Genomic DNA, 19,596 nt, shown 5'->3' on the forward strand with positions numbered 1-19,596 from the left:
GCCTTGGTACCCCAGTGCACGGAGCCTGGGCACCCTGGGTGCACGGAGCCCTGGCACTCTGGGTGCACAGTGCCTTGGTACCCCAGTGCACAGAGCCTGGGCACCCTGGGTGCATGGAGCCCAGGCACTGTGGGTGCACAGTGCCTTGGTACCCCAGTGCACGGAGTCTGGGTACCCTGGGTGCACAGAGTCCAGGTAACCATGGAGCGTGGGAACCACCTGTGCATGGAGCCCTGGTCCCCCGGTGAACAGAGCCCTGGTGCTGCTGTGCACGGAGCCCTGGTCCCCCCACCCCCCGGTACCCTGCTGAAGGTGACCCTGCTCCAGCCCCCGTGTGACCAGGACAGGGGTGCTGGCAGCTCCACACCAGGCCTGGCCCCAGCCGGCTTGGCGAAAGGGGTCCCATGCTCCAGGGRAACGCTTGGGCTCCCCTTCAGCCTGTCCAGTGCCTCAGGTGGCCGGGTTGTACGGACTGAACTCCCTGCTCGTAAGGACTCCTGCTCCGCTCTTCCCTTATCAGCCTTCACAACCCCTGAACTTCATTTTGAGTTCGTCAAAACTGTTGGCTTGGATTAAACTCGCGAGGGAAGACAGAGCAGCGAGCCGGAGCGCCCTGGGTCCGGGGGCGACAGCTCTGCAGCCGCCGGCGTCGGCTCGCTGGCCGCGGCGCTCGCGCAGCCCTCGTCTCCCAGCTRCGACCTGCGAAGAGCAGTTTGCTTACCAAGTCCGGTGCGGTCAGGAGACGTATTGCTGAACGCTCACAGGGCTCCTCTCGCATTAGCAAATACGACCTGGACGTGGTCGCAATGCCTCCGAGTGAACCCGCCGCAGGAGGGGAGCTGCGTGCGCCGGGCCTTGGCCCCAGGTGCGGACGGAGACGAGCGGAAGGTCGGTGCGAAGGTTGCTCTTGGAAAGCCCCGGCCCGTCGGAGAGGGCCCGCGCAGGAGGAGGTCAGCGTGGCCAGCTTTCACAACAGTTCCCTCACGGACTAAGATTTTCCCTGAAGTCAGATTATCTCTTTGGCACCAGAAAATCCTCTCTAACAGCTGTTCCAGTGAAACGGCCACAAATCAAGCGTGGAGCCTTCCCCCGGAGCGGGGGCTCTGCGACATCCTTGCTCCTGCGAAAGAACTGGAAAAGTTTCTCTTTTGCAACTCTACCAGCTATGATACCGGATAAAGAGCTTTTCCAGCAGCTCCTCTCTTCCTGGCAGGAGGAAGCGGTGGACGTAATCTGCCTACTCTGGAAACACGCAGGAGCTGCCTCCAGCGCAAACCCCAACGCCCCCCCCGCCTTCTGGAGGGGGGTCATGAACCGGGGTCTTCATCACCCTTTCCGCTCTGAGCTACGGCTCGATTCTTCCTCGGGACCCTCCTATGCAGCCCCCCGCGCTGTTGGCTGAAGATCCCCCCACGTTTTCTGAGGCTAAGCAGGGTTGCCCAAGCGCCCGGTGCTCGCTGGCCCCGTGCATCCCTCCGGGTCCCGCAGCCGGGGGGCGAAATGGGGGGGGGGAGATCGTTCCTGCCCCGGCGCCAGATCGGGCCGCTCAGACGCTGACAGCACCAGCCGGGCCACAAAGATAACGGCAACCAGCACTTCTAAAACATCAAGTGCCAGAAATTACACCATGTGCCGGATTAGGTTTAAAAAGGACGTTTCTCAAATCTCTGGAATAACTGTACGTCATTAACYCTCCGTCTCAAAGGGCGCGAATTGCAGCTGCCGCCCAGAGGCTGGTTTCTGGCTTCCCAGGCAAACTAGTTTCCCTGCAGTTGTTCAACCTGTCGAACAACGGTGCCGGCCCCAGCTGCAGTTCCCACCCGCAGAGAACCTTCCTGGGCCCGATTTCCGAACGCGATGGCAGCCGGCGCTCGTGCTGGAGCGCCGTGCGGCTCCGGGCGCCCGTGCCGGGCGCGGGAATCGCAGCCTCAGCTCCGGACCGCGGAGGGTGTCGTAGCAGCGGGGCCTCGTGTCTCCTCCCTTTCACCCACGTAGGCAAGCAGTGGTTTAAAAGTGCTTTGAGATATCCGGGCATGAGAGATGTATTAACCTGTCAACACAGATAGCGTGGGTATAAAACCCGATGGCAAACTCTAATCTGCTTAACCAGGCAATTACACGAGCTGTGCTGAATTTGGAAGTTTTGTTCYGTTAAGGATTTAAAAACTTCAGTGTGAAGTGGAACAAAATGCCCAACATTTCAACACACCCCACGAGGGGAAAGGGGAACCGAAATCTGCTTTCAGCTCCGCTGGAACGCTTCGTTTCAGTTTCAGCCTTAGACACGCAYGCACTTTAAACCAATTTTTAAAAACGAATTTGAAATACTTGATTTCAACAGCACAAGAATGCAGTTCCCTGGCCAGCTCCCTAGGCTTTGGGCTGAAGTTTCAGCCCCAAGCAACCCRCTCACTTTGTCCCCCGTCTCGGAGGCGAAGGGCTCGTGAAGCAGCCCGGCCCCTCGGCAGCTTTGCAGCAGGCCCCGGGAAGCCCCGAAACGGCGCTCGCCGTCCTGCCCGGCTGCGATTTGGAGCCTCATCCCGGACTAATGGATTTGGCACGCGTTCCTCGCTGCTGGCAAACGAGCCCGCTGGCTTCTCAGCCCCTATCGCTTCCAGCTGGGAGCCGCGCTACCAACCTCCATAGCACCCAGAAGGGCATTAAGCGATTCCAGGAGGGAGAAGGCACGGAGAAATGCCGGCCAGCTGCCGGACTGGCTCTCGGGAAGCTGAACGGCAGGGATTTGTTTGATTTATTTTTTCACTCCTAAGAGAGCACAGACTTTTGGCTAGAGATCCATCTTCATTTAGGATTCTTTATGTGCATGTGTATAATTGAGACWAGACTTTAAGCAGCAATGAAACTATAAGCTGTGGAAGGGGCTATAAAGACACCCAGCAAGCAAGGGTGATATTTTGGTTCTTGCCTTATTACTGTTCTGTTCTCTGTTCTGAAAAGCTCACAGATAAATGCAGGAGGCACCACTGTATCGCTTTCCATTAACTTACAGAAAGCTCACATCAAATACTCTCAGAAAACAAAAGTATGTTTCCAACTGTTATAACTTTAAAAAAAAGATGGAGAACAAGCCTCTCTAACTGTAAAACAACTATTCGGAGGCTGAACAAGTACTCRTAGAAAGACAGTAAACGTGCACATAGGATATAAAGCTTCCCAGTGCTGAGGACGACAGCAAGATCCCTGGGGAGAGGTTTCTCTTCTAGCTGTGCTGGGGAGGCTGCTTGCAGCTCTGCACAAAATAAACCGCTTCCAAACACAGGCTTTTCTCCCCRAATCCCTGATTTAAACAATAACTCTCACCTTCAAAATGTCTTTCTTTGAGCGCCAAGTTAGCRTTGTGACTGGGAAGATGTTGTCTTCACTGGATACAAGAGCATCCTCAGGCCTTTGAAAGATCTTCGTCTGGGCTGCATCACCTTCTGCAAAACCACGAGGCTTTTGGAAGCTGTCCACCAAATTCGGGAAAGACTTGATTCGACAGGTAGCGAGGGCGGCCAGCGCCGAGCAGGCTTCCCCGCAGCCGGGAGCGGTCCCAAGCTCAGCGGCCTCCTCCTCAGCAGCATTAGTTCCACTTCCTTTGCTGAAAGACCCCACTGTCATCCTCAATATCCCCCTGGAAACTCAGTCCCCTGACACTGTAACATTTTATTAGCAAATATGTGACCATCATTCGCTTTCATTCAGTTCAGCTCCTTCCCATTTTCACTTTTAATATTGTATTCCATGGCTTCCATTTAAAATGCAGAGGCATGTTATCTCCCATCACTGCACTCAATACTCTGCACAGGGCATTAACCTTGGCTCTAAGTGTTTGGAATTGATCTTCTGGTTTCCAATTCCAGTGTTCAGATCGCCAAATTGTTGGCCTACAGAGACTAATTTGCCACCGAAATAATCCATTTGTCGCTGCAGATTTTTAAATCAAGACTCCATTTTTGCAGCCATAGACTGTAAATGTGGTAGGACTTTTTCCACGATTATTACTTACATCAATTTCAGAGGCTTCTCTGCATGGAGGGTCTGATGATTACATAGCCTCTGGGGCAGAGCAGGGAGACTCAAGAGGCTCAGCTAATTGGAAATTAAAGGCGAGCAAGAAATTCCTTGGACTCTTAGCCCAAGAAGGTATTAAGCTTTTAGCATTTAGGAGGTGTATTTAAATACAAAGAAAGGAACGTCACATAGTTAGACACAGTCTCAGGCAGATATCATCTTTGGTCCAGTTCTTCTGTCTTGCTTACGCAGCTTAAGAAAGGAACACTAGCAAAGCAGCTCCACTGCCGCGGCCCCCGGCCCCCAGGAAACGCTGCCAGAGCCGTTCCCCCGCCGCCGACACACACACAACCCRGGGGAAGCCGACAGCTGCCGCGGGATGCACAGGACCCCAAAGTGCGCTGGGCAACCGTCTCCCGGACCAACTGCGGATCGAAAGCTCAGGATAAGCAATAAAGGCGGGTGAGCTAATATTTGCTGCCTGCTCTGCTACCCAAGACACACACCCGCGTTTCTGAGCTGCCCCATGCAGGCTAACAGGCATTTGTTTCTGCAGCTGTGCAGGTGCCTGCAGCCCCAGGCCGCTCATTCGCCTGCTCCCCGCTCCAGCCTCGGAATTACACTTGGGCAGCTGCATGGGCTGGAGAATTGATCCATGGCAAAAATAATTCAAGGAAAACAAAACAAGCTATTTTTAACCCAAGCCAGTCGCATGATCTTGGCATACCTGTGAGACTATTCCCCAAACCAGGCGATAGGCAGTTGTTTTACAGGTGTGTGCAAACAAATCACATACTGCCTATTTGATAAATTAGTTTATTTTTGTTCATCAGTTCCTCATCTCACAACTTTAAATGTACAACTTTGGAAAAGGCATTGATTTAAAAATTCTTAGTTTTAAAATTTTTAATTAAWTTAATTAAATTTTAATTAAAATGAAAATTCTTCTTAGCTATCCAGCTSTATTCTCATTTAAATTTAAAGCAGTAGTTTCCTCATATTAAACTTTGATCTTTTATAATAAACGAGCATGAAGCAGGTAAGTAAACATCAACTCAATTCACTTATAGCAGGCAGCTTTCTAGAGCTGTGTGTATGAAGTGTAGGTGCAGCATCCAAGCTTTGAGAAACTACTTTTTCCAAAAGAGATGAGGTCTTTGCGTGCTGGGTAACCAAACACTGAGTGCACTGAGAACAGGAGGTCTTGTCCAAGCAAGTTACACAGACAGGGGAAAAGCAGCATCTTCAAAACTGTAAGCTGTGGAAGAGAAATGACTGAACAGCAGGCCAGCAAGCAAGGCACACGGGTAACTGCATCCGGTGCACTYGCCATGTGCACGCTGCGAACGCCGGCAGCAGGGAAAGCGAGTCTAGGCTAGTAGGCACAAGATGCGCTGCGATCCTGCTGTGTGATCCCTTAATAAACRGTACATACAAAGACAAAGCGTCGTCGTAATTTGCAGCAGACACGTTCACAACTGTTTGGGAGCTGACGGCAATTTTCCGGGAGTTGTAGTGACAGACTCCCTCATCTGGTGGTATTTTCATCTGCTGATAACAGTGGACTGTTGGGCTCTGGAAATTTCTAGGTGACAGAAGTATTAAAGCAGGAGTGAAACAGGCCCAGAAAATGAAAARCTATTGGTTTTGTCCGATTTCCTGTGCCATTCATGACTGCTGCAAATCCTCCATCACTCCTTCTCATTGCATCATTCAAGAACAGGCTGATCTGAATCTCGCAAGAACTTGWGCTATCCACATTGTGTCAGAACAAGGAGAAACATTATGGATGAACTGGAAATGCCTTGAAACACTGGGGGAACAAGGAGGAACATCACACAGCAGTTAAGAGATGTCTGGACAATAAAAAGTCCTGTTTGCAGATAAGCAGATGGTGAGAGTCAGGGAACCAGTAAGGGTGTGCTGGAGGATGTAGCACGGGCTGCTGCCGTTGGTTGTGATTTCTGATAGGTGAGGCAGTAAGAGCCAACACAAGAGCCGTACCTACTACAATCTTACAGGATTATCCAGCTTCATGAGATGCATACGAGGAATTACTGTGGCAAGGATTACAGGTAGCRTACACCATGGGAATGGATGGAATGAGAGCATTTGGGTTTATGGGGAGAGTAAGAACAAAAACGTGAACACGGTAGCAGGTAGTATCGCAGCAGTGGCCACACAAGCAGAGCTTTCAATCCTTCTGCAGTCCCAGGCTTTGCTTGGGAATTAAGCAGGATGGTTTACTGGTACGGAAGAGGACATGCATACTGTCTAAAACACTGGAGGGGTGGAAGTGGAGCAGTCAGTGCCCAAATAGCCTGCCCAGGATTCCTTCTAGCTACTCCTCCAAGGCTCCAGAATAACCTCATTAGGTTCTGTACAAGAAACAGTTGCTAGCAGTAGCAATGGCTGCGAAAAGCACTCAGAAGTAGATGAAAAACCTCCAGTGTGAAACTGTGCTAAGGATCTGGATTTACTATGAAGTATGTTTAGAGAAGTGCTACACCCAGGCTGTGGAAAGTTTGCACAAGGAGAATTCCTCAGAGAGCACTGGAAACAGGGTCAAGAGTTAACATCTGATGTAAACGGGCATTTCTGAGCCTCTAGTTGGCTGGGCCCAGATCATGCGAMTTGAAACGTGACTTGAACCATATTTGGGCCCAGATTTCCAGAAAGGAAGAAAAACCCTTAAATGAACAACGGACCCCCAGCTKCCCAAGAACATCCTGCATACCAGCAGTAAAGCAATACTTACACAYGCACTGTCCTCACCAGTCTTTATAACATTACCTAGCGAACGTCTGCAGCTACAGATGGAAGGGCCGGGGCGTTCTCCTCCCTAGAGCCGATCCTTTATTCTAGAGCACAGGAGGGAGCGCTTGTTTGCACTCAGCCACGCACAGCAGCCATMTGGGCCGTACAGCTGCACCCAGTACTCACAAGTTTAGGAAGAAAAGAAAAAAAAAAAAACCAAGCTCGTGCCCAAAGATCTCACCGTGGAAATCAAACGTTGAAACAACAAGTTACACGCAAACAAAACAAGGCCAGTTTGAGCAGGGCTCCCAGTGGCTGTAGCCTCCCTGCACATCCCCTGCAGTCACTGTGGGGCATCGGAAGGAGGGATGATTTGAGAGGGCAAGTTGGGTGGAAGGAGCAAGAGGAAAGATGCATCCATGACATTTCTGAGGTAACGGCAGACTTGTGGTTCTCTAAAGGCCTTTTGCAGTTGAAATTGTCTTCACTGAAAATTTACCATTTACGGCAAAAACTAAAACAGAAGAAGAGTACTGGCTAAAACCCTGAGCGCTACCAATATAAACACTGGTCCTTTTGGAAGAGCAAATGATGATATAATACATCACACCCTTCCTGTGTAAACGGGAGTGCCAACATGAGAAAACATGCATTGTAAACCATATGTCCAGTTGGTTATGGCTTTTTTGAGTAGCTCTTGAGGGCCATGGAAAAGATCAGTGAGGCCAAAAGCACTTCTTAGGATCAGACTGAGGCGGTTTCAGGCACTTCCCTAGCTTCTCGCAGCCCGGGGGAGACCAATTCTGTTAAAAACAAACAAAARGTATACAGAAAAATGAAGTCACGCGTTCACATTAAATACCTTCTAAGCCCTGTACTCTAACTGCCCCCTTTTGAGTCTCACAAAGACACTCTTATGTCCTGCTTGAAAAATGAAACTTCTCTTGCAGCCCTTCCTAACTCTAAATCCTATCCAAAGAAAGACTACAGATCTTTTTGCAACTCTCTTCTCCTGGGACAGAGGCAGTGGTCTCCCCTGTGCGTGCTGCAGTCTGCTGGGACTGTGGTGACCCTCCTCTCTATCCTGTCATGCCTTGCAGCAACCAGACCATGAAGTTTTACTGAAACCTCTCAGTTTGCCTGGGATCCAGAAAGGAGTTATACTTCTCAGCACTAAGATATCTGTGCACTTGCTTGAGGAAACAAGCAATAAGTAATAGTCTTTGAAGGCCAAGGGTGAGAGAGGTTAGAAAGCTTGTATTTTAAAGAGCATTAAGATGAATTCATGAATAAATGGAGTAAGAGGCATTTATAGTGACAACTACTCCAAGGCATGCAAACTAGAACTATTTGCTTCCCTTGTTTCCATGCCTCTTGAACCACCTTGCTTCACCCTGAGTATAACAGAGAGACGTCAGCAAGGAAACTCACTGCAAACCCCAGCTTCCAAGTGGATTAAAAGAGGAAGGAATTTGGCTACAAGAATCTTTTCATTTTGTTTTTGTTGTTTTTTTTTCATTTCATTGTTTTCTGCATTTTAAATTTGAGACTGTGGTAACGTGAACAAAAGGTTACAATTCCTGTCGTGCCTTCAGAAATCTTTTGTGTTCATTCTCTAGCCCTCCCTCTCTCTATACCTATCCATCCATCGGAGATTCGCACTGTCACCGATTAAAGATCAATTCAGCTCTGACCTTACTGCCTTTTATTTTATTTATTTTTTTCCTCATTATTTGCATTTGCTTTAACTTGAATTCCTTTGGGGGAAAAATATTATTCCTAAAAAAATGCTGAAGCAGGTTTATATTCCATATAACTGACAACAGATGGCAGTGACACACCAGCTATCTCTGTAGCCAAGGGAGAAGGCAGAGGGGAATTTAGGCGGAAGGTACCTCACTGCATGAAGGGCTTCAGACAATGTAGAAACAATTAATGCTGTTTTTAAATCTGTTTCTCATTTTCCAAATGCACAATCACTGCAGGAAATTTTATATGCTTGACCATTCTGCAGGGCAATAGAGATCCAAAGAAACAAAGAAAACGTTCACTCGTTTGAAAAAAACGGATTGTATCTGCTTCAGTCTCACAATTCAAGTCAGCTTTCCTGGATCCGTGCTTTAAGCACTGGGAACTCTGTGCACACTGTGTGCACTGCAAGTCAAACACACAGGCAAGCCAGCACGGCTCCCCTGCATGGGACAATTTCTCCCATACTTCCACAAGAGGCAAACACAGCAGAACTGGCTCCACAGGGGCTTCATCTACACTGTTAGTAGGACACTCYGCAGACGTGCCAGCAAACACATCCCCTGCTCAGAGGGGTGGAAGTTGCTGCACTTCCATCAATTGCAAAATTGCAGTAGCAGCTRCAAAATGATGCATCTGCTTTGCTCATGGACAAGCAAGGACAATTCTTCACTTCTGTTCCCAAAAGGATATTAAATGTCCAAATCAAATAAATGGGTGACAGAATTTAGAAACCTGTTCAGCATAGTATTACTAAGTGATATTTATCCCTCAGCATTCTCCGAAGACAGAKCTAGGGTAAAAGCAACCCCAGCAATACTATCACTCAAACAAGATTTGGTTATCCTCATTGCTTGTCATCTGAGACCAGACATAATTTGCTGCCTCTGTTGATTTTAGTTTTGTGACTGTATAATTAGCCAGTTAGAAGTTTACAGTGGAATATAAAATCCATACTGTAAAAAAGCTTCCCTCTGGGATTTGAGCATTTCCCCAGGGATYTGAATACTACCCAGCACACCGGAAAGAGCTTTCTGTCTGAGACAGCCTGAATAATCTGGTTAGAGCTGGGCCAAGCATCAAAGCAGTCATTCACTGCTTCTGCAAAACACAGCTGGACTTGGCCAAGCCCAGGACATTACCATAGCCAGATCAGAGCCCACAGTCTGGCAAGAGAAAAGGCAGAACTTCTACCTAATTGAGATAGGCAACAGGACATCCTSAGGGAACAGTCTAACTAAGAGAGGGCTGAGGCACAGAATGAAGCACAGGACCTTGAATCCAGCACTTCTTCCATTACACAACCTAAAGACACAGGGTGTTGATGAAGCTGGATATTGGATACTTTCACAGCACCTAAACACATTGCACCAGGGTAGCTGCAAAATAACAGAGCGTGTCACACTATGAACCAGTTTTGGAGTTGCTGTCAGTAGAGAAGAAATGCCTTTCCAGTCTCTGGCAGCAGCAAGGCACTGGGGAGAGTGCCTGAACCCATAAGGTCCCCGAAGAGCACAGAATAGTGTTTATTAAGTTGAATAATGAAAGAAAACAACACAAACAATGGTCCTTCAAATCTTTTTCCTACTTAACATCCAAAAATAAAAAGACGCTACAAAGCTAAGAAAGGTCTTTGCTTCCTTACTAAGGAGAGACTCTTCCACTTTTTGCACTTTTCTGCCCAGCTGGAAATAGACCCTAAGCAGCAGGTACTCATCTTCTGCCTCAGAAGATTATTTTAGCCTCAGTAAGATTTTGCCTGTTATTATTTTGTGCCCTTAGACTACAGAAGTCTGTACATCTGAAAACTTTATCCCCTTCAAACCATGCAGTTCCTTCCCCCGGTTCTAAATAAACGAAGGACCGTTTCAGAGGAAAGCCATACTGTAACTTTCCAATATGCTGTTCAAAACAACACAGAATTAGAAACAAGTATGATATGTTCCAATTCATAAAGATTTTGGAAAAGACAGGCATGGGTGGATTTGGGGATACCAAGTGCAAGACCAAGGACACTCACATACATCACTGAAAAGACAAGAGCCACTGTCCCAGTCCCAACACTCAAAACGCAGAGGACTTCTTGAGATTTGCAGAGGGGGATTAGAAAGGAGGAGAAGGACCTACAGCTGTAGATACTGCAATATCTCTAAGGAAGGAAGTCACAGGGTTTATCACAGTGTGTTGGTAGACTTTCCAGACCTAATTCGACTCACTTTGTACTAGGCCTTCTGTGCTACTGCATTCCACAGATAACAAACAGCTGGTTCTTCAGTGCAATAGCCAGATAGCCCTTCAAAAGGGCTATCGTGCATTTCTTCTCCATCTCCTCCCAACATTAGGTGAGATTTTCAAGCCTTTAGAAAATATATTTTAAGCCAAGGATTCTCATATTTATTTATGTTTTAACCCCTTACCATGACGGCCTTGTCGCATACATTAAGCTGTGGCTCTCCAGGCACCATAGTCTCTTTGTGTTGTTGGACAATACTAGATATTCGCTCCATAACTCCTTGATATTCAGAGCTGGCAAAACTGGAATGCAAAAAATTTAGAGTTACTAGAGAGATTCTCAGAATACATATAGCTTGATACACAGCACAGCTAAAGTGTCTACGTCACTCAGCTAATTCAGAAGACCTTTCCTGGGCAATAGCAAAGCCGAAGCGCATGTAAACATGCGGTCAACACTGACCGCCCACAGGTTCCTACAGGAAGGAAGCACCCAGGCTGTCTGGGATGGGTGGCTGTGAGTCTGAATTGGTCTGCCTGGGGCAGCAAGGCAGGCAGACAGCCTGCCCGCCCCAGAAAAGGGGCACACGGCAGACCATCTCCGTAGGGCATTCAGCTTTGAAAACAGCTTGCCCCAGCGGTCCCAAATGCCTTGCTTCCCAGTTGGCTGTGTGCGCTGCGAGCTTGTGTTGATTCCTGAGAGGATCTAATTGACAAATTGGCATGTACAAGAAAGGGTGCTTTGRGGTTTGTCCTGAAGTTCAACTGTGTTTTAAATAATTATCTAGGGAGACTTCCTAGAACACAGGACAAACACCTTGCCACGGACATGAAGTAACCAAACAAGTTTGCTGAGGAGATTCTTGTAATGTGTCTTATTAGAGGCCAGCTAGTTCTCTTTGCTTTCATCCTTCGCACTTTCAAGTGCTTTTCAGTAACATATGCCATTGCACAGAGGCATTTATTGTAGGGAAATGAAGGTAACAACAATACTTTGTCTTTCAAGAGTTCTCTCAAGCTCAGAATTTCAAATCATCTTATTTATAACCATTGTCTAATAAAACTTCACAATCACCAAGATGAACTAACGCTATGCAAACAGGAAGATGGAGAAAAAGAATAGAAGTGACTTGCCCAAGACAAGAATACTTCCTCCATTTCACAACATCTACCCCGTGGTTCTGCCCCATTTACATTCTTCCATCACAGCTTTTTTGTTCCAAGCTGGGACCCATCTGTCATGCTCAAGCCCTCATACAAAGTTTTCTAAGTAATCATATTTTTATCCGAAGTATTACTCCAGTAAGTACTTGTTTAAGTGACACATGGTGTACTTCACTAATACTTCAAGTATTTCTAAAATGGAGGCTTATTACTCAATGATCTCATTTTGTCCATCACATCAAGGCTCACTTGAAAAATAGAGAGCGGCAAATTGCTTCTGAAGATAAAAGAGAAACAATGCAACTTGGTCCTGACCTCAGGCTCCCTTTGCTTATAGTCCAAGCTGGCCACCAGCCCCATACTCCAGCTAATTTCCTTCTTTGAAAAACAATCACATTTTGAAGCCCAGTAATGTGCCAACAGTTTCCAGTAAACCCTATAAATATCACATCTCGGCAGCCATCCAGAGAGAAGCTAATTGTGGGGATGGGCCTGAGCTTTGCTGATAGAGAACCGGATGGGAATTTGAAATGACAAGCGCAAGCAARCTAATCTGTTGCTCTCACACCCAGCTAGCTGTATCCTGGAGTAGAGGCTATCACCAGGACTGGCTGTATGACCTGTACAGATCACCCTGAAAGACCATTTCTTGTGAAGCTCTCAAATTTGCCTGCACCTCTCCCCACACATCCTACCATAGCTCTAATAGCAGTGAACTGCATGCTCCTGTGCTCCTCCAAAGACTATGCTGAAAATGGAGGGACAGCCAGAAGTTTGGAAGCTGCCAGAGACCATCTATGACTCACAGCCTTGATGAGGACACTGAAGGCAGCAATCACTTGGCTCAGAGAGTTTAGGCAGTGTTGCATCCCAGTGGCATAATGGCTTTTCAATTCGTCAGGATTTTATCTGGAAGCCCTCTGGTCACATTTCAAACACACAGGACTGCCAGCACCGCAGCGTGCTTAAAGAAAGAAAAAAAAATCAAAAAAGATCTTTAAAAGAGGTTGGCAGGACTTGAAGCTAACCTATGTTGACATACAGACTTCTAACACAAGAGAGCCTGCACATGGAGGGAAAGTGCTGCAGAGGAAAACACAGAACAGGAGTATACCTAAAAACATGGGAGAGTCAGAGATGTACACAGTAACTGTAGACATCTGGACTGGATTCTCCTCTGYTGAGACTAATGAAACAAGGGAGTCGAAATGAAAAGATTTCTAAAACTAAATACTCTAGTAATGCAATCTGAGATAAAATGCAGTTTAGTGGAACACATATATTTCAGTGTTTTAGATTTCTAATGCACCTCTTGTTCCAGAATTTGAAAGCTCTTTCCAAACCTTAACTAATCACACTTTATTAAGACCCTCATATTAAGGATTAATATGAATTAATACATATTTTAATTGTTAGAGTCCAACAGATTCTAGATATCTAATCATTTAATACCTTCTGTTGCTGCTTTTATAACCATCTAATGTGTTTATTTCTGTCACATACTTGTATCATCTCTCTAGCATTTAAGAACTTCTTTTGGAAGTGGACTCATAAGATAAAATGTTGCCGCAAACTAATTAAGCTCCACAGCATCTTTGCAAATATTTAAGTGCTTAACAGATAGCCCAATTTCATTTTCATCCATCGAAACGGCTTCTCATACACAGGATTCCAAATTAGCCATAATCTGGACAGAGCAGTGGAAAACACAGCTGTGGTCTGGATGAAAGATAAACAATATGTTGTCATGACTGCTGCTTTTTGCTCCAAATATGCCAGTCCTCTTGCAGTGAAAAAAAAAATCTTTTGACTATAATCTTAACTACTGCACTTATCCACAGCATTGTTGCTCATTAGCAACCTAAGACACATGAATGCTGTGGTATAACAAAATAGGCTAGAGTCATTTAAATCATCTTTGTATTTTGATTCTCATGTTCAGAATACTCCTAGCATTTTCAGCTAGCTCAGCAGTGACAGGAAATCTTGGCCTAACCTCAGTTCCTGATGTTTTGAACTGCTCTCCCCTGCAGCTTCTACACTCTTAGATTATTTCAGCATTTAGCATAGGCTGAATGACTTCCCCAAAGYATGATAGAAACAGCTTGGCACATATAAAAGGCTCACACTTCTCACATAAGTACAAAGCTGGCTAAAGCTAAAGAACACATATAGATTATGCTCCAAGTCATACAGCTAACCCATAAACCTTGTCTCAGTAGGGTTTAACATGCTCTTAAGCAGGCTAAACCTGTTGACACTAGCTTAAAAATATCCGATTGCAGCTGTCTTCCTCATGTTTAAGTGCATGACAATGGCAGGACCCCAAATGCTGCGAGGAATCATTCAGAGGAATCATTCAATACCATCCCAACCACAGATCGTCTTCAAAAGCCTCAATTAAACACACTATCTTCCTCACCTAGGCGTACAGCAAGCCTCCACGCACGTTAGGGGACCGCAGTACCTGCAGGCTGGCACTAGCCCTGGGGCTTGCACTCATGTTTCACTGCGTGGAGTCATGCACTGAAACAAAGTGGCGCTGGCTGTGGGAGATGCTTTTTTCCTGTTGAACTACTGCARCGCTTGGTCACATGGAGAACCTCCCTCCTCACTCCGATGACCTTAGGTTTTGCCCAGACAGATTTAGCTCCACAGCATGTACGAGATCCAACATCCATGCAGTGTTTTGTAAATGTAATGTTTACTGACTGCATATACTGGGTTAAAACCACCTCCAGCCATAGGAAAGAAGTGCATTTTGAGATAAATCTGCAACAGAAGAGTGCCTTTAATCTGAATGTAAGATGGGGATAATTACTTCACAGTAAACAGTCTGAACTGTTAATGGGTCTGGGAACCCCTCTTGTTCTTACAAGGAGTCCCATCATTTCCTTGAGTGGGAATGATAGATTTGGGCTGCAAGGGCAGGATCTGTTATAATCTCCATTCCAAAAAAAAAAAAAAAAAAAAGAGAGAGAGAGAGAGAGGGGGAGGATAATACTATCTATACAGGTGTTCAGGCACTGTTGTCTGAATGAAGATCCAGACTCACTGCCTCCAGGGCGTGCTGCATTTTGTATTCTAGTTCTGCAGGACTGTTGAAGGAGAGCTGGGAATAGCACTGAAAGAATGAGCGAGCAGGAGCAAGGGTGAGCAGGTGGTGTTGTGAGGAGTTTGCTAAAAGGGATCCCCCAGTGTACAGGAAATTATTCCATGCTCAGAATGAACAAACGGAGTGGACAAAGTCCAGGGTCATTACACTAATTGACACTTTACCTCCAGGAAGTCTCTGGAGAGCCAATCAGGGCTGGATTGCAAGCGCCAGGTCCCAGGCACAGGTGTGGCCTATGCTTAGTTCATTTAGCGTAATTGTGCCTTGGCAATCTGTTCTCATCTCCTCCCTCTCCAAACAGCTCCCAGTGTAACCTGCTCTGCCATTAACCCCACCATGCCCTGCAGTGAAATTCAGGTTTGGAAGAAGGGGGGTTTTTCCTTGCATGCTGCCTTCAATATTAGAGCACCATTTTAATCTTGGAATCRTCAGTCTTTCACCTTCAGGTCTGCTATCACTCTGAGATGTAAGGAAGAGAAGAGAGTAATTCTTTATCATAACAAATACACCGTCAGACATCAGAACCCAAGGAAATTAAAAAGCATTTTCAGCATTTTTTTTAATCTAGATCTCGATGTATTAATTTATACATCTCCCCGATGATTCATTTATAGGCACAGTACAGTATCTCTATCCAAAGAGCAACAGGATTTTGACATTATCGAGAGAAACCTAACAAAATGATTATTATATAGTGTGCTTCATGGAAATCTGACAGTGGGCTCTTAACAGCAGCTTTCAGATTTATAGCATGTTTTACCAGACTCACATGAAGCTAGGGAAAGACCATAAACTTGGCTAATGATTTGTATCTTTAACTTCCTTCTCTACTGGAATTAATTTAATTAAAAAACATTATTTTTAATTGTGAAATACTTGCACCCAGATTCAGCTAATTTGATTTCATCTGTTATCAGTGCTTTGAGGCTGCTCAGCATTGTCGTATCCAGTCTTGATTTCGTCCTATTATTCAATCTTTCTGTGCTCCTATTTTCTATTATCAAGTTTATTTGCAATTTAAAGTCTGCACAATACATGATGCAACCAACAGGTTTAGGGCTCTCCTGAAATATGGCAACTTGTGATTCCTGGAAAAACTCACAGGGCCAAAGGAAAACTAGAAAGGAATCAAACAGAAGAATGCTGGGTGGCCTACACTGTAATTCACTTTCCTAGTCCAGCCGCATCTGCGGGCCTCTAATGTAAATGCTCCTGGAGGTGTGTGGAACATTTGGCCATTTAGCTTTCTCTGGCTTGGGATACTCCTGATGTCTCTCAACTTCGTGGATTCTCCAAGAGCTTCTATAGCCTTTCTTTCAGCAATCATAGCTGGTCAMCTATTTTCATGGATGTTGCAATACCCTAGCTTTGGCAATCTTACCTCTCTGTCAAATTTCAGTCTGACTTACCAAAGGTATCAAAAGGTACAAGGGAAAAAGGCAGAGTGACTACACAAGGCCTTAGTCTTTGCATAAGCAGGCTACAAAAAAATAACAATTGTCCATCTGAATCTCTAGTTATTTACTTCAGTGGTATTTCTGAATCATAAGTTGTGTAATGGGCTCTCAGACTGCTCTTAGGCTATGGTTGTGGCCTGGACCCGTCTTGTAGAAGATGTCATCAGTTTCAAATAGAGYTTGTGCTTCTCAAATTATTTCATAGTTTTTTTTTTTTTTAATTCTAATATTCCTCTTCATACAGCATAATTCCAGCATAGATACTTATTCAGCAAAATACCTGCACGCTGTTGCTCTGTCACATTTAAGTGCCAATTAACAGTTCATCAGATGACACAAAGTCCTAATCCYGGAGTGGGCCAAGTGAAGATCAGTTACTGATTTAGACAGCTTTGCCTCCATTACTAGTCCTTAGGCCAGCAACTGTCCTCTGCAGCCTACTGTCCTTCAGACCTCCTCCCTCCAGAGCTGGATGCAGTTAGACAGTCATGCCTGGCTGACATACTTCTTGACAGTCTTTGTGTGTCCAATCCTTGCTCAGTTGCTGCTGGACAGCAGGTTTTTCCTGGCATCACTGTGGCTTTTAATCCACAGTTCTCCACAGCTTTTCYACAGTTTTGAAGTCTTCCTCAATACCACCTCTCCTGCAGCAGCAGTTAATTCACCCCTGCAATGCAGCTGCTGACATCTCCTTGTTTTTGAAGAAGATGAGGAGTCAGCATCTGCCCTAGGCAAGATTCTGGTGCTTTGTTATACACATTTTTTCCAGTTTTGCACCTTCTTTCTTTTCTCAGTGKAGAGGTTTCAGCCCTGATGAGTAAGGTAAGACTAGCAACTTTTCTGTCAGATCCTTTGCCCTTTAGCTTCCCTTCAGGAGCTTCTTCCCTTCTTTTCTGATTCCGTAACTAATGCAATTACTTCTCTGACTGTTTCCAAGATTTTCCATCTGCTCAAAACAGGCACTTGTGCGTTCTCTTGCTAATTAATGTGTTCTAAAATCATTATGTTCATCAACCAAGTTTCATCACTTCCATTTTTTTCTGTAATAGTCAACTCTATTGCCCTAAGTCAAACACTAGTATTTCGACATTCAAAATTTAGTAAACTCAGTTTTGAACAGAGACTAAACACTTAAAGAAGTCACTGCTAACCTGGAGTACAGACAAAGCATTAGTATGCTGTACTTACTTGTTATCAAGCTTCATACCTCTGGCTCAAACTGGAAGAAATTAAGACATTCCTAGTATCAATTCTTTCTGCAGCTTTGGAGTCTGACTCAAAACACTGTCTACTGCAGTCTGTATTGGGTTTTGTTAAGTATATTTGAAGCTGTGCCAGCTTTTGCTTTATCTTACTACTTGTGTTCTTCCTGACTGTTATGAAGAATTTTAGTACAGGCATGTATAAATAGTAATCTCCGATTCAGATGATAAAACTGAACTATTTTCAACAATTGGTTGTGAAGATGTTACCAACAGATAATTTTACTGAATTTGTCAAATTCAGTTTGAATGCACTGCATTCGTGGAGAAACAAGTTCCCTATGTGGTACACAGGGGAAACCAAATACTCAGAATTTAGTAACAGAATTTAGTAAAGATAAAAACTTATCAGATCCTTTAGTTCTGCTTCTGGTATATTTGGCAACTAAGGCAGCGCACTGTTCATGTGTCTTTAAATGAAACAAAGAACCCCTAATAATTGCATCTAGGGAGAAAACAAAATACTGCTTAGATATAAAAAAAATGCTTTAGCTTTGTGTGGTGCTTAGCACACTATCTTATTCATACTTAAAATCTGAGAGCTATTAGAAAGATCTATTCCACAGCCTACACACCTAGTCAATCTCTTAGATGACAAAAGACACAAAGGGTTTACTCTTTACCATACAAGGACTAAATAACAAAGTTACTCTTACTGATATATACAGAGTTACTTGACCACTTTTGGCAACCAAAAGAAAGATTATTTACCAGTAACTACACTTCTTTGAAATATATTGGCCATATATACCTTTGTATTGCTGGTGTTCTTACTGCAAGCACCTTAACCAGATGCCAATTTTGTTTTATCATTATCTATAGGCATGTTTATGCCCTCTCTCATCCAGCAGCCATATAAAGGTAGATTGTGCCCTGTGGTGCTGTTTCTCTCAACTCAAGGACTTAAGAATCCTGTGGTTCTCAGGAAAACTGTCTTTTCAGAAGAGAGGCAATAAAAGCTTGGTAGTGAACCTATCTGACACTAACACTACATATACCAGTCCTGAAGATCAACTATAGAATAGGRATCCTGTGCTATCCAGTCTGTTGATATATGTATGGCATGATGATGATGTAAATATGCCATCATTTGGGCAAACACAGACAGCATGCTCCTGGACATGAGTGAGAATTCATAACATGCATTTGGCATTGCTATGAATTCTAGTTATCAAAACGCRAAGTCAGTGAGGCTGTTGAATTACTAGGGTGAAGTCCCCAACCAGGCAGAGAAAYACCTGCAATTATCTTTCAAGGCAAAGGTGGAAAACCCAACTGTGTCCCTTGGTGGAAACTGGGAGGAGGGTAGCCACTGACAGAGKAACAATAGCATCAAAGGAAAGAACCACCACAGCCCTGCTGGGAGGGCTTGTTCGTAGAGTCAARCATGCTGAGGGACACAAGCACAGCCTTACGTGAAAGGTAACATGAGCACAGGGTGCCATATGGCTCAGGACTGCCAAACAAGTCTACAACGTGATGACAGGGCCTGCCTGTAATTGCCTGACCAGTTTTTCCACTACAGAAAAAATGCTCCTGTGGGAGACAAGCTTTTGCAGTTATTGTTTCCAGGCAGGCTCCAGGAAATCCAATCAGCTGTGTCAGGAAGAGGAAGGACTTTCCTGGTTTACCAGTTTACCATGAAACCCAGGCAACTGATAACTTTATATACTGTCTCTGGATCTTGAAGGACTTCAGTGATCCATTTAGCAGCTGCTTCTCCAAGGAAAAAGTAAAAGACTAATCCCCATCTCTGAGATGAGTTGAAATCACAGCCACAACTTCGAGGAAGACTCAGTGTCATGCAGTACCTTATGTACATAGTGTCATGACCCAAAGACATTTC

The 19,596-nt window shown here is 45.2% G+C and overlaps 1 protein-coding gene across 1 annotated transcript in view; it reads right to left on the reverse strand.

The window, feature by feature from the left end:
- Positions 1 to 6,976: 6,976 nt before the first annotated feature.
- GALNS (galactosamine (N-acetyl)-6-sulfatase) overlaps positions 6,977 to 19,596 on the reverse strand; it is a 48,985-nt gene continuing 36,365 nt past the window's right edge. The window contains exons 14-15 of the mRNA XM_085317761.1: positions 10,938 to 11,055; positions 6,977 to 7,574 (exon numbers count right to left, since the gene is read on the reverse strand). Of these exons, the coding sequence (XP_085173887.1) occupies positions 7,488 to 7,574; positions 10,938 to 11,055 (205 nt within the window). The 3' untranslated portion in view covers positions 6,977 to 7,487. The remainder of the gene's footprint in view (positions 7,575 to 10,937; positions 11,056 to 19,596) is intronic.

The sequence above is a fragment of the Rhea americana genome, unplaced genomic scaffold, assembly GCF_003343005.1.
Source record: "Rhea americana isolate MKP2758 unplaced genomic scaffold, rheAme1 scaffold_502, whole genome shotgun sequence".
Lineage (NCBI taxonomy): Eukaryota > Metazoa > Chordata > Aves > Rheiformes > Rheidae > Rhea > Rhea americana.